Here is a 12,930-nt window from a genome sequence, read left to right as displayed (position 1 = left end):
TAAGTTTTATTTTAAATATTTTTTTTTTTTTATATATTTTTTTTTATTTATTGAATCACCTTGGGAAAGGTTACAAAGCTTTCAGGTTTAGGTCTCAGTCATGCAAATATCAAACACATTTCCCTTTACCAATACTTTTTTTTTTACCATGAAGAACCCCAATAAAACCCCACCCCCCACCCCTCCCACTCCCTGTGGGGCAGATGAATTCTAGTTAACACTCTATCTGCTTTGATTAGATTCATTGTTTCAATAAAAGATTCACCACTATTATTTAGAGTTTACCCCCCCCCCCCCCCAAATCAGACATGCTGAAAAAGCATTGTGACGTGATTTGCTTTCTACAGCTGGGTTCAAGAATTAAATGTTGGTTTTGGATTTCTGCTATTTTACTTATTGACCCTGGAAGTATTTATACTGAAAGTCAGATAGTTAAGAAATTGGTTTCTGTGCTCTGGAGTCGTGGCCGTGCTGGAGAGCCGCTCGTGGGGGGCAACTGGTGGCCTCGGTAGGGCGTGAAGGGCGGACCGAAACGCCCCCTTCCCATGAGGTTTTAGTCGCCCCCCCACTCCCCCGGCTCATACCTGCTGTCCACAAGGCTCCCATGCGGCCGCCATCTTTCTTTCCAGAGAGGAGAAGGCGACTGGGGCAACACCCTTTCCCCTCCGGACAGACATGATGGCCTGGATTAACGCATAGTCCTTTCACTTTTCTGCTCCAAGCTGCCGGGTTCTGCATTAAGTCCCTGTGCTTCTGGGGCTGTGGCCGTGCTGGAAAGCCAATCGCGGGGGGCAACTGGTGACCTCGGTAGGGCGTGAAGGACGGACCGGAACGCCCCCCTTCCCGTGAGGTTTTAGTCGCCCCCACACCCCCGGCTCATACCTGCTGTCCACAAGGCTCCCATGTGGCCGCCACCTTTCTTTCCAGAGGGAGGAGGGCGGAAGGGACCAACACCCTTTCCCCTCCGGGCAGACATGATGGCCTGGATTAACGTATAGTCCTTTCACTTTTCTGCTCCAAGCTGCTGGGTTCTGCATTAAGTCCTTGAGCTTCTGGGGCTGTGGCCGTGCTGGAGAGCCGTTCATGGGGGGCAACTGGTGACCTCGGTAGGGCGTGAAGGACGGACCGGAACGCCCCCCTTCCCATGAGGTTTTAGTCGCCCCCACACCCCCGGCTCATACCTGCTGTCCACAAGGCTCCCATGCGGCCGCCATCTTTCTTTCCAGAGAAGAGAGGGCGAATGGGGCAACACCCTTTCCCCTCTGGCAGACTTGATGGCCTGGATTAACGCATAGTCCTTTCACTTTTCTGCTCCAAGCTGCTGGGTTCTGCATTAAGTCCTTGTGCTTCTGGGGCTGTGGCCGTGCTGGAGAGCCGCTCGTGGGGGGCAACTGGTGGCCTCGGTAGGGTGTGAAGGACGGACCGGAACGCCCCCCTTCCCATGAGGTTTTAGTCGCCCCCACTCCCCCGGCTCATGCCTGCTGTCCACAAGGCTCCCATGTGGCCGCCATCTTTCTTTCCAGAGAGGAGAGGGCGAATGGGGCAACACCCTTTCCCCTCCAGCAGATTTCATGGCCTGGATTAACGCATAGTCCGTTCACTTTTCTGCTCCAAGCTGTTGGGTTCTGCATTAAATCCTTGTGTTTCTGAGGCTGTGGCCGTGCTGGAGAGCCACTCGTGGGGGTCAACTGGTGGCCTCGGTAGGGCGTGAAGGACGGACCGGAACGCCCCCCTTCCCATGAGGTTTTAGTCGCCCCCACACCCCCAGCTCATACCTGCTGTCCACAAGGCTCCCATGTGGCCGCCACCTTTCTTTCCAGAGGGGGGAGGGCGGAAGGGACCAACACCCTTTCCCCTCTGGCAGACTTGATGGCCTGGGTTAACACATAACCCGTTCACTTTTCTGCTCCAAGCTGCTGGGTTATGCATTAAGTACTTGTGTTTCTGGGGCTGTGGCCGTGCTCAAAGCTTAGCTATGATTTTCAGAGAGAAACGTTAGGTGGTTTACTTCCCATGGATCACTTTGTATATAGAGAGATGTCGCGCGGCCGCGTTTCTGGTCACCGGGGTTCCATCTGGGGGAGGTGGGATGCGGTACCTACCCCATCTGGGATTTCCCGATGATCTCGGCTCTTTTTGGAACCTGTTTTTTTTTTTTTTCCTTCGGGATCTGTGGATCCCGCCCTCCATGTTGTCCTTCTCTTCGGCTAAAATATTTTAATATAATAGAAAACTTAAAATCATTCCATGATAAAATCTGCTAATCCAATAGGTCACAATTCCTTTGCATGAAACTTGAGTTATCTTAGTATTCTCATAAAAAAGGATTTTATCAACTAAAGTGGAAAAAATAGCTGTCTAAAAATTACCAGTTCATTTTTAGTAGAACAATTTTAAACCTTTAATTAAAAAAATTATTGTTGAAAGAATATTTAATAGCACTGTAGCACTGTCCTCTTGCTGTTCATCGATTTGCTCGAGTGGGCATCAGTAATGTCTCCATTGTGAAACTGTTTCTGGCATATCGAATACATCATGGGGAGCTTCCCAGGCTTTGCCGTGTGGGTGGTAGATTGCCAGGCTCTTGGAGAGGGACGAAGGAATTGAACCCGGGTTGGCCACGTGCAAGGCAAATGCCCTACCCGCTGTGCTATCGCTAAATGACATTTTAAAAAAATGTAATTATCCTAATAAAAATAATTAAAACCAGAAAGAAAAATTAAAAGACTACTCTCAATTAAAAGTATAACTGAGATTTATATGTATTTGCTGATATTAATCTGTATTCAAGACAATTCTCTGAAGTACCCTCAATAATGAAGAATTATACTAACGACTCAATGAGCAAGATGAACAATACTTGGTGTGCATGTGATTCTCTAGGATGCTATTACAATGAATGCTGTTGACTTTAAAATCCTTTGCATACCTGAGATATTAGTGGTCACATTTATGGCTGTGGCTGGCCCGAAGCCTTTGACGGTGCTGGCTCTGATAAAAAACTGGTAGGTGGTTCCAGGATGGAGATGCATAAAGACATGATGTGTACTGTTCCATAAGTTTGATACAGTTTGTGGTGGTCCAGCCACTGGAACTGCAGGATCAAATGATCTTATACTGCTGTAGCTGACCTGTTGAAAGTATATTCCTGTTACATATCCAATATACACTATAATAAAATCTACATAAACCCCCCTTAAATAAATAAGTATTCAAAGGCATCTCTGCAGATTTTTTCTTTTTTATTCTGATAAGGTCTTTTATTGTCATTCTATAGCAATTACTTGTGTATGCATTTGTACATACTTAGTTGAATGGGTAATTTTGCATATATCTATGTAGTTATTTGCAGATATACCTATATAGATCCAACAAGATCCATATACATTTATTTTTTTACATCCAGGGATTATCATTATTTAAATGTAACACACATACATACAAAATTTAAGTGAACTTAATAACACAGAAAGTGTTCAATAAATAAATATTTTCACTGCTATTTTATGGCTTTTCAAGATATATAATAAGTTTTATGTAAATGATATTCCGAGTTTTATAATGCAGTTACAAACTGTAAGACTCAATTAGTGATTCCTAATCCCATGATGCATTCTTAGGAACTAAAAATTTAAGTACTTTATGCTTTAATCGGCACTGACAACGTAGACTAGAAGTACACATCTGTTCAATAACTGATCTTTTTCTTTCATCTAATATTTAAAAATAAAATAATTTATTTAATGTTGAAATTAAGCTTTGAAAGTCAAATTTACAATGATAAATTTTTTGAGAGACTTTATTTTGAAATAACTGATATTCAGTGGCCTGCCCTAAAGTATGAAGTCAGTTTCTTAATTTTATTTTTAAAAAGTATTCATTAAAACTATCATGGAATCTACTTGATAAGGCCAATCCTTATCAAAACAGATAAAACAAAAACAAAACACTGTTTATCTTAAGAATGAGAAGAATCCACTTATAAAATCTGTTTTAAAATTCATTCTTGAGATCAAGGATTTTGCAAATTAAAACATTAATGGTTTCGATCTTTTAATCTTCACTTTTCCCCCTCTTATTTCCCTCTAACTTTTTTTTAACTCTACTTTGAATGCACATTTCAACTGAATTCCTTATTTTCCCATACCTCATATTGTGTAATAATTCCATTTGGCTCCAATGGTTCTTTCCAATTCAAGAAAATTTTATTTTCAAAGGATGTTCCTTGAAGAGAATTGACTGGTACAGGTCCAGGCACTACAAAAATTTGTGGTTATAAGAATATTTATATTAGAAACAGGTAAGGTAGCTAGAAAGACATCTTAAACTACCCCCGCCAGAACATAAATTAAAATGTGCCCCTCAAAATCAGGTAAGTTCTTTGACAAACTTATGATTTTATAATATGAAAATTTACTTTGTACAGTTTTTTTTTCATTTAAAAAAATGGGCTAGATCTTCCTATACTAAGGAATTATTTCTGGCTCTGCACTCCGAAATCACTCCTGGTTGTGCTCAGGGGACTGTATAGGATGACGGAAACTGAACCTGAGTTGGTCTTGTGGAAAGTGCCCTACCCACCATACTTTCTTTCCGGCCGCAAGGACATGAAAATTTAAAGTCAGCTGACAAAACCTTTATGTAGAGAATATAAAATGCAAAGTTGCATTTACTTAAAGAATACTCTATCACTTTAGAGACTTGAATAAATTTTGTAGTCTAGTTTCCTCTGTGGTATAACTCTAATAACATGAAAAAATCTCATTTGTAATTTGTTTCAAGAACGAAGCTGTATATCCCTGAAAGATTGTTTGAAGATTATAAGTCCCTAAAGAGTTTCCATAAAGTTCATAAAATAATGAATTAAACAGTAATTCACACTAAAAATCCAAATCAAACAGTTCTGTACTGAACCAAAATGCCCATTAATAGTCAATGTGGAAAAAAAAGTCAATGTGACTTTCATAGATATACTTATTAAATTTGTATGATTTAAGAGACAGCTCTGATTATTACAACCGAAAAAAATGGAGATGAAAAGGTTTACCCTCAATAATACCAGGGTGAACTGTGTATTCCCAAGTTTTTCAGGACTGAAGGACATTTTATTCTTGGGTTCTTGTACCAAACCACCATTCAACAATCCCTGGTTGTCCAAAAATTGCCAGTGAGGTTTCCAGACCTCTTGCACACTGTTTGAGAAGCCCTAATTCCCACTAAAATTGAATAAGTTCAAGTATCATTGCTTCAGACTCAAATAAAATTCACTTTTTTAAAGCTATAGATCAAATCATTTTATAAGAATCAGACCTGTTTACACCTCAATAATCAGCATAATTAGTTTTGAAGTGTCCCCAGATATGACAAGATACAAAAAGCCTTTATTCCAGCCCTTATTTACAAATGTCATCTAAGCAATACTATCCAATGACAGCAATGAATAATGTGTCAGGTTCTGCTGATAAAACATCAGAGATAAATACTTTGGCTAACGTGTATTTTGATTCTAGACATTTAATTTGAAACAGTTGCCATTTATTCACAAATACACTCAATTTACTGTCCTGATAAAGTTGAAAAATATCTTATCCAAGCTACTTTGCTTAAAATGTGCTTCTTTTGAAAATACCTTCTCCAATATTGGAGAAGTATAGTTTTAATTAATGTTTTTTCTTAATCTAACGTTTCAGTGAACTTCACACATGACATTATCTAGAAATGTATTTTTAGAGTATACAGCAATTTTGTGCAGTTCAAAATAAATTAAAAATCACTGGATCAAAGGATATGAATTGCATCGTGGTGGCAGCACCAAGAAATTCTGAACATGTTGAAAGAGTAAGATTTATTTCAAATACAAGGAGAAGATGAATGGTTACATGACCCCTGGGACAGCCAGAAAATTTTGGCACATTAATAATAAATTCCTCAAGAAACCCACAGTAAACAGGAAATATGGCAGCACTAAACTTCAGGAAATATGTTCATGTACCTGTCAATTGAGGGCTGAGAGAGAAGTTAACTAAAAACATTCATGTCCATGCCCCCGAGCCCCCAATCCTCAGGTCTACAATACTAGCAAAGACTATGTTGTTGGCAAAGACTGAGAATCCACAATGCATCAATATGGCATCTGTGGCATCTACTGATGTCACCATGGGTTTTCCTACTCCCTCTACTTAAATGACATAGTGTAATGATTATTCTAAAAAAAAAAAAACTATTTCTTTACATCTCCATATATCTTTCAGAAAGAGGAGCTGGGGTAGGTGAAGAAACCCCAATCAGATTACTGAATATGTGTTTATTTGATAGTCATAATTATTTCCTGTGTTTACCAAATAAAATTTCAACAAATACTACATAATATTGGAAGTATGCCAATTAGTTCCCAAATAAGGACAGTCTACAGGGCCCTGGTTTGAAAACGGTCCTTGTCTCCCAAGGATGTGAATATCTCTCTACTATCCATTCATATGATGTACTTTGTCACTAGGATTCAACTACCTATAGGATACAGTTGTAAGATGGAAAATTTGTGAGAATAAAGTGGACAAGAGAGAAGCATATTAATGATTTCTACGAGGAAGAGCTACAAATAGTTGAACCATAAAATATATAGAAAATTAGGTATTTTGAGGGTATAGAAACAGACTAACTCTACTCAATAACATCCTTAATCTTAAGGAATATAGTGTCTGTCTATAAGCAGACAGCATTTGTATGTATTTATTATTGTATCATAATTGTTTGTATAAATACAGAATGGAGTTACTAGTACCACCAGTCTAGCAGTTTTTATATTACAAGGAATGTAGCTTCACATTTCCACATCAACAACTTTGAATGGAGACAGAATGCTGACTTTTATTCCTCTACTTGTGATTTATATGAGAGCTGGTTCAGCATTTTTTTTAAACTTTAAATCCTTTAAAATATCACCCTCAAGATGGAAAAGAGTAGAAAAATGAAATGTGGGTGGGGCAAGATAATGCTGAGTAAACACTATAGCCTTTAAAATATAATAAATGTATATTTAAAAATGACTCTATTCAACCCCCTCAAAATATCCCCAAACCAGGCTTTTCTGCCAAGCTAACGTCATAATATTGATTTTTATGAATGCTGGACTAAAAAATGAAAACAAAATCTCATACAAAAAAATTCTACCCATGCACTAAAAAATATATGCAATAAATTAAATATAAATTCTACCTTAGGGTTCTGGTGGGAAATCATTCTAGCTTTGCTCTCATGATTTATGGATGTTCCCAGATTTCATGAAACTATATTCTCTTATTAGATGGTTGATAATTTATTCTTTCTTCCATGTATATAGGCAGCAATAATTTAGCAAAACTGACTTAATTATACCATAATAATCCATTGATCTTTCCAACAACGGATTATGATTCGGGTATTCTGCATACCAGCTCCAGCCGCCCGCCCCCCCCAACCGCCCAAACATCCTTAGGGAGTGTAAGACACATCAAGTATTCTGTGTGCAGATACTCCAACTTGCAGTAGACTTAAAAGATAGATAAATGCAAATAGTTCACAGGAAATTTGTACTTCATTTAATTTTGTACATAAAATAAAGAGAAAATACAAATTGTACCTTACTGTGATCACACTATGAAATGATGTGTAATTTAATACTATTTTTGAAACCGATAATGGTACTACTAATAGTAATAATAAAAAACCTCTTTAAAGCAGATTAAAATAAAATGGTACAGGAAAGTTTCAAGATTAAAACAAATAATAACACTTTATAAGACTCTTTCTATAAAATAGGAGTCCTAATCCATTTTGATATATTTAGGACAAATTTCAAAATATCATGGCAATTAAGTTCTGTATTTTTGGAGGCTCGGGAGGTACAACTGGCAATGCTCAATGGTTATTCCTGGCTCTGAACTCAAGAAATAATCCTGGTGGTGCTTGGGGATCGGTGGTGGGGGAGTGGGGGGAGAGAATCATATGAGATGCCAGAAATTGAACCCAGGCTAATCATGTGCATGACAAGCATCCTACCCACTGTGCTATCTCTCTGGCCCAGAGTTACTTTTAATCAAGTGATATGCATACTGTGAAATATTAGCACTGGCTGTAGCACTGTCCTTCCATTGTCCATCGATTTGCTCAAGCGGGCACCAGTAACGTCTACTGTCTTTGGCATAGTGAATACGTCATGCGTAGCTTGCCAGGCTTTGCTGAATGGGCAAGATACTCTCGGTAGCTTGCCAGGCTCTCCGAGAGGGACAGAGGAATCGAACCTGGGTCTGCAATATCAGCCATGAGCAAGCCAAATACTGGCTGGAGCAATAGCATAGTGGTAGGGCATTTGCCTTGTGGCCTGGCCGAGCCAGGTTTGATTCCTCCGCCCCTCTCGGAGAGCCCAGCAAGTTACCCAGAGAATCTCACTCCCATGGCAAAGCTGGCAAGCTCCCCATGACGTATTCGATATGCCAAACACAGTGACAACAAGTCTCACAATGGAGACATTACTGGGCCTGCTTGAGAAATTCGATGAATAACGGGAAGACAGTGCTACAGTGTGAAATATTAAAAAAATGATTTAATGCAATATGAAAAGGAGATATATACACACATATATACATGCACATATATGTATACATACACACACACACCAACTACCACATATATGTGGGAAATGTATACTGGTGAAGGGATGGGTGTAAGAACAGTGTATGACTGAAACTCAATCATGGACAACTTTGTGTATCCCGTAAAGTAAAGTAAAGTAAAGTAAAGTAAAGTAAAGTAAAGGCCCTCCCGTTGATCGTCGATTTGCTCAAGCGGGCCCAGTAACGTCTCCATTGGAGACTTTGTTGTTACTGTGTTTGGCATATCGAATACTCTCGGTAGCTTGCCGGGCTCTCCGAGAGGGGCGGAGAAATCGAACTCGGGTCGGCAATGTTGGCTGCGAGCAAGGCAGACGTCCTACCCGCTGTGCTATCGCTCCAGCCCCAAAGTAAAGGCCCTCCCGTTGATCATCGATTTGCTCGAGCGGGCCCAGTAACGTCTCCATTGGAGACTTTGTTGTTACTGTGTCTGGCATATCGAATACTCTCGGTAGCTTGCCGGGCTCTCCGAGAGGGGCGGAGGAATCGAACTCGGGTTGGCCATGTTGGCTGCGTGCAAGGCAGACGCCCTACCCGCTGTGCTAAAATCTAGAGCAATACAAATATTTTAATTTCTATTTTACTTTATATAGTGAGATTTTTTGTTTTTCTTTGGGTCACACCCGGCAATGCTCAGGGGTTACTCCTGGCTCGTGCACTCAGGAATCACTCCTGGAGGTGCTCGGGGGACCATATGGGATGCTGGGAATCGAACTTGTATCGGCCATGTTGGCTGCGTGCAAGGCAAATGCCCTACCCGCTGTGCTATCGCTCCAGCCCCTTAAGTGAGATTTTAAAGTTTCAAATCTATGTAAAGATTTCTTATTCTGTCACTCACCTATGAAACAGTATGCTAAACATTCTTAGCCATAGATGTATGTAAGGTATGTGGTTTGTGTAAGGTTAAGTAGATAGGGGTTGAAAATGAGGGTTTGTATGTTTATGTACTAGAAAAGAGAAGAGGAAAGAGGTGAAGGCAGAGGGGCAGGGGTCTTGTTTATGAAGCTGGTATACAAGTATGGTGTAGGTGTATGTCTTAACTACAGAGCCAATAACACTGTAAGAACCACAAAATCCAAAAACCTGCGCGTCAATGAAGCAGGCTGAGTGGTGGGAGGGAAACTGGCATGGAAGGAAGTTGACACTTGTGGTGGGATGGGTGATAGAATACTGTTGTGTCTGAAAATTTATTATAAAAACTTTTTAAAATCATGGTGTATTAATAATAAAAAACTTAAAACTTAAAACTTCAATTAAGTGAAGTTTAAACATAATAGGTGATACCTCAAACATGACAAAAAATATTTACTATGAAATAGTCTGAGGTTTAGTCTTTCAAATTTAAAAATGAATGACTTCATGTATTTCAGTGCAGCATAGTTTTGTTTCTCTCAAGTCTCAACAAAATGATATTAAAGAGCCATCACTTATTCTATCAAAAAATGTATAAAACGAGGGTCATCAATTTTCCAACTGAGAGATCTTGATGTAATAAAGATAATTTCAAGAACTTTTGGCATATTAAACCAGTTTTATGTAAATTATATTATAAGCATCAAAACAGATTATCTGAATTTTTACTTTTTTTCTTTTGGTGCCACAATTTCTACTGCTTAGGGATAACTCCTGGCAGTTCTTGGAGGACCATTTGTATGTAAGACTGAAGGAACAGAAATTGGCTGTATGTGAGGCATATACCTAATCCTCAGTTTAGTATATCTGGCTATATTTGTGTTCAAAGTTCAGAACTTGAGAGAAATTTACACACTGATACTTGTTTTCTGAAACCCATATAATATTTTAGTTATGCTAACAGTGTCTTCAGGAAAACTTTTCTCTATTCATTATTTTATTTACTTATTTTTGCCGTGTCAGGGATTACCACTGAACTAAAGCTTCTGCTAAAGGAGAATTTTAGGAGGAATTAGAATCTTAGAGATTATCGACTTTAAAGTTTTCAAGAGAAATTGGAGAGAATTAGAGAACTAGAAAAGGTTTTCCTAGGATTAGAGTTATTAGTGGCAGGGTTTACAGCTCAGATTTAACTGAGATTCCTGACTCCCAATTCAGCTTTGCCTTAATTCAATAGATTAGCTCATCTATTTTACCCTACAGGCTTTCATTCATAAAAAGAAAATCTGAAAATGAAATGTTTTTTTCATCAAAAGAATGCATTTCCTTATTAGAATTTATTATAATTTGCAGACTTTTTGAATACAGAAATGTGAAACATCATAGAATTCAGAAAAGCCTTTTATTCATATTTATATAAAACTATAATGCTATAGAAGTATATGCTGTTATAATATAAATATGTTCCTAGTATATGATAATTCAGAAAAAACATATAGAAATTAGGCAAAACACAGTCCTATTACCAGGAATGTAAATCCACTCAATTGTATGTCTGAGGGTGATGATGTGCTGAAACCTGCAAAAGACCTTCAGATGTGAAGATATGAACAGTGGAATTATTTTATATTTAGAGGTACATGACACCACTTAAAACAAAATTAAACAGAGAATAAATGTCCCTTTAAATTTTTTAATGTCAAGGAAAATAGAAAGGAACCTTTCATGGTTAATAAAATAGAATAAAAATTAAAACTGTTTCATTTGATTTCTCATGATAATTCTGATAAAAGATTGTGATCATGGATAGCGAGATAGTACATCAGGCAGGGCATTTGCTTTCCTAGTACCCAATATTTAAGAAGTAGGGAGTGAGGGAGAAAGGAAGGAAGTTAGGAGGGAAGGAAGGAAGGAAGGAAGGAAGGAAGGAAGGAAGGAAGGAAGGAAGGAAGGAAAGAAGGAAGGAAGGAAAGAAGGAAGAGAGGGAAGGAGGAAGGAAGGAAAGATCTTTATTAAAATTTTCAAAAAACTTTTTATTCAACTGATAAGAGCTTTAAGCATACTTACTATTTCTCTAACATGTATAAATAGAAAATAAAGACTTTTCACCTAGAACTGGGGTATTTTTGCGAACAATATTAAGCACTTTGAGGATAACTCTTTCTATAGCCAACATCAGCATGGAATTTTTTCAATCTCAGATGTCAATTTAATACCTGGTACTGGAGAAAATCATTTAAAACGCATATAATTTTTAGTACTTAACTGAACTTTAAAATTGCTACGTTTTAAAAGTAATGAAGCATGAGCATACCATCTTCATCAGTTTGAATAATCGTCTCTTCACTCTCTTTTCTGCCCTCTGGATTAGTCAGGATCATCTTAAGGCTGACATTCGTATAAGGTGGCAGATGGTTCACAACATGCTGTGGGGCTTTGGGGTCCATGTCGAGACAGTCTGCCTTGCTTTCATTGTGACCACGGAAGTAATGGTAGCAGATAGTAACATTAAAAGTGTGGCAACGAGTGATGTTGTAACCCAAAGATTCCCAGTCCACAGCAATGCGCCTGGCTTGTATTTCAGCAATCTTTAAAGTCTTGGGGGTTCGCATAGGTTCTGAAAAATAAATGTAAGGTACAGACAGCTGTCAACTTTATCGTGAAAAATCTTGGAAAATTCAAACACTAAGCATGACATACCTAGTACTAACAGAAAAATTTGCAAGTCTTACTTTAGTCTCATAGTCCTTCTTTTTTCCATGGTGTTATTATAAAAATTTTGTCAAAAAACATTTACCAATAGTAAAAGAAGTGAAATGTGAAATGTCAAGGTCCCAGAGTATTCATAAACTTAGAAAAGAACCTGCTAATACAGTCACAATAGCTTTGGAGTTGTTACTGTAGTGACTGCCCAATGCCTTGTCTTTATTTTTGTCATTACTGAGCAAGGGAATTAGGTAATAAATCATAATGAATAAGAGTCAACATGCTCTGCTCTATGATTTGTCATGTCACTAAGCTACGCTATATGCTAATTAGTCTAATTGTAACACTAAACTACCATTTACCAAAAATGACGCAGATATTAATGAACATTTATTATTTCAGTAATGATGTTGTTCATCAAAGTAAAAAAGAATCTGAGAGAAATTACACAGTAACTCATGTGGAAATTCATATTCTAGTCTATCCTTCTAGATTTCTTTCTATCTTTTTTGAGGAAAACACTTAAGTCTGATAATCCTTTCTCTAGCACCCAAATCAGACTATCGTGATTTTCCATTTGACTGGAGAATGCTGGCAGAAGGAAACACTCTAAAGACTTTAGTCCATTCATCACTGCTGCCCAAGTGTATTCTCGCTCATGCAAGACTTCCCCTAATCGTCTAACTTAATCAAAATAATTACTCTCTGAAAGTCATGGTGATGG

The 12,930-nt window shown here is 38.3% G+C and overlaps 1 protein-coding gene across 10 annotated transcripts in view; it reads right to left on the bottom strand.

Moving 5' to 3' along the window:
• Positions 1-12,930, bottom strand: part of PTPRK (protein tyrosine phosphatase receptor type K) — a 582,916-nt gene that overhangs the window by 118,412 nt on the left and 451,574 nt on the right. For all 10 annotated transcript variants that reach the window (XM_056125869.1, XM_056125872.1, XM_056125873.1 and 7 more), the window contains exons 8-10: positions 11,815-12,117; positions 4,148-4,257; positions 2,930-3,131 (exon numbers count right to left, since the gene is read on the bottom strand). In XM_056125869.1, coding sequence (XP_055981844.1) covers positions 2,930-3,131; positions 4,148-4,257; positions 11,815-12,117 — 615 coding nt within the window. The remainder of the gene's footprint in view (positions 1-2,929; positions 3,132-4,147; positions 4,258-11,814; positions 12,118-12,930) is intronic.

This window comes from Sorex fumeus, unplaced genomic scaffold (assembly GCF_029834395.1).
Source record: "Sorex fumeus unplaced genomic scaffold, SorFum_2.1 ptg000061l, whole genome shotgun sequence".
In the NCBI taxonomy this organism is placed as follows: domain Eukaryota; kingdom Metazoa; phylum Chordata; class Mammalia; order Eulipotyphla; family Soricidae; genus Sorex; species Sorex fumeus.
The sequence above is the reverse complement of the archived record's forward strand: the minus strand, read 5'-3'. Positions and strand labels throughout refer to the sequence as shown.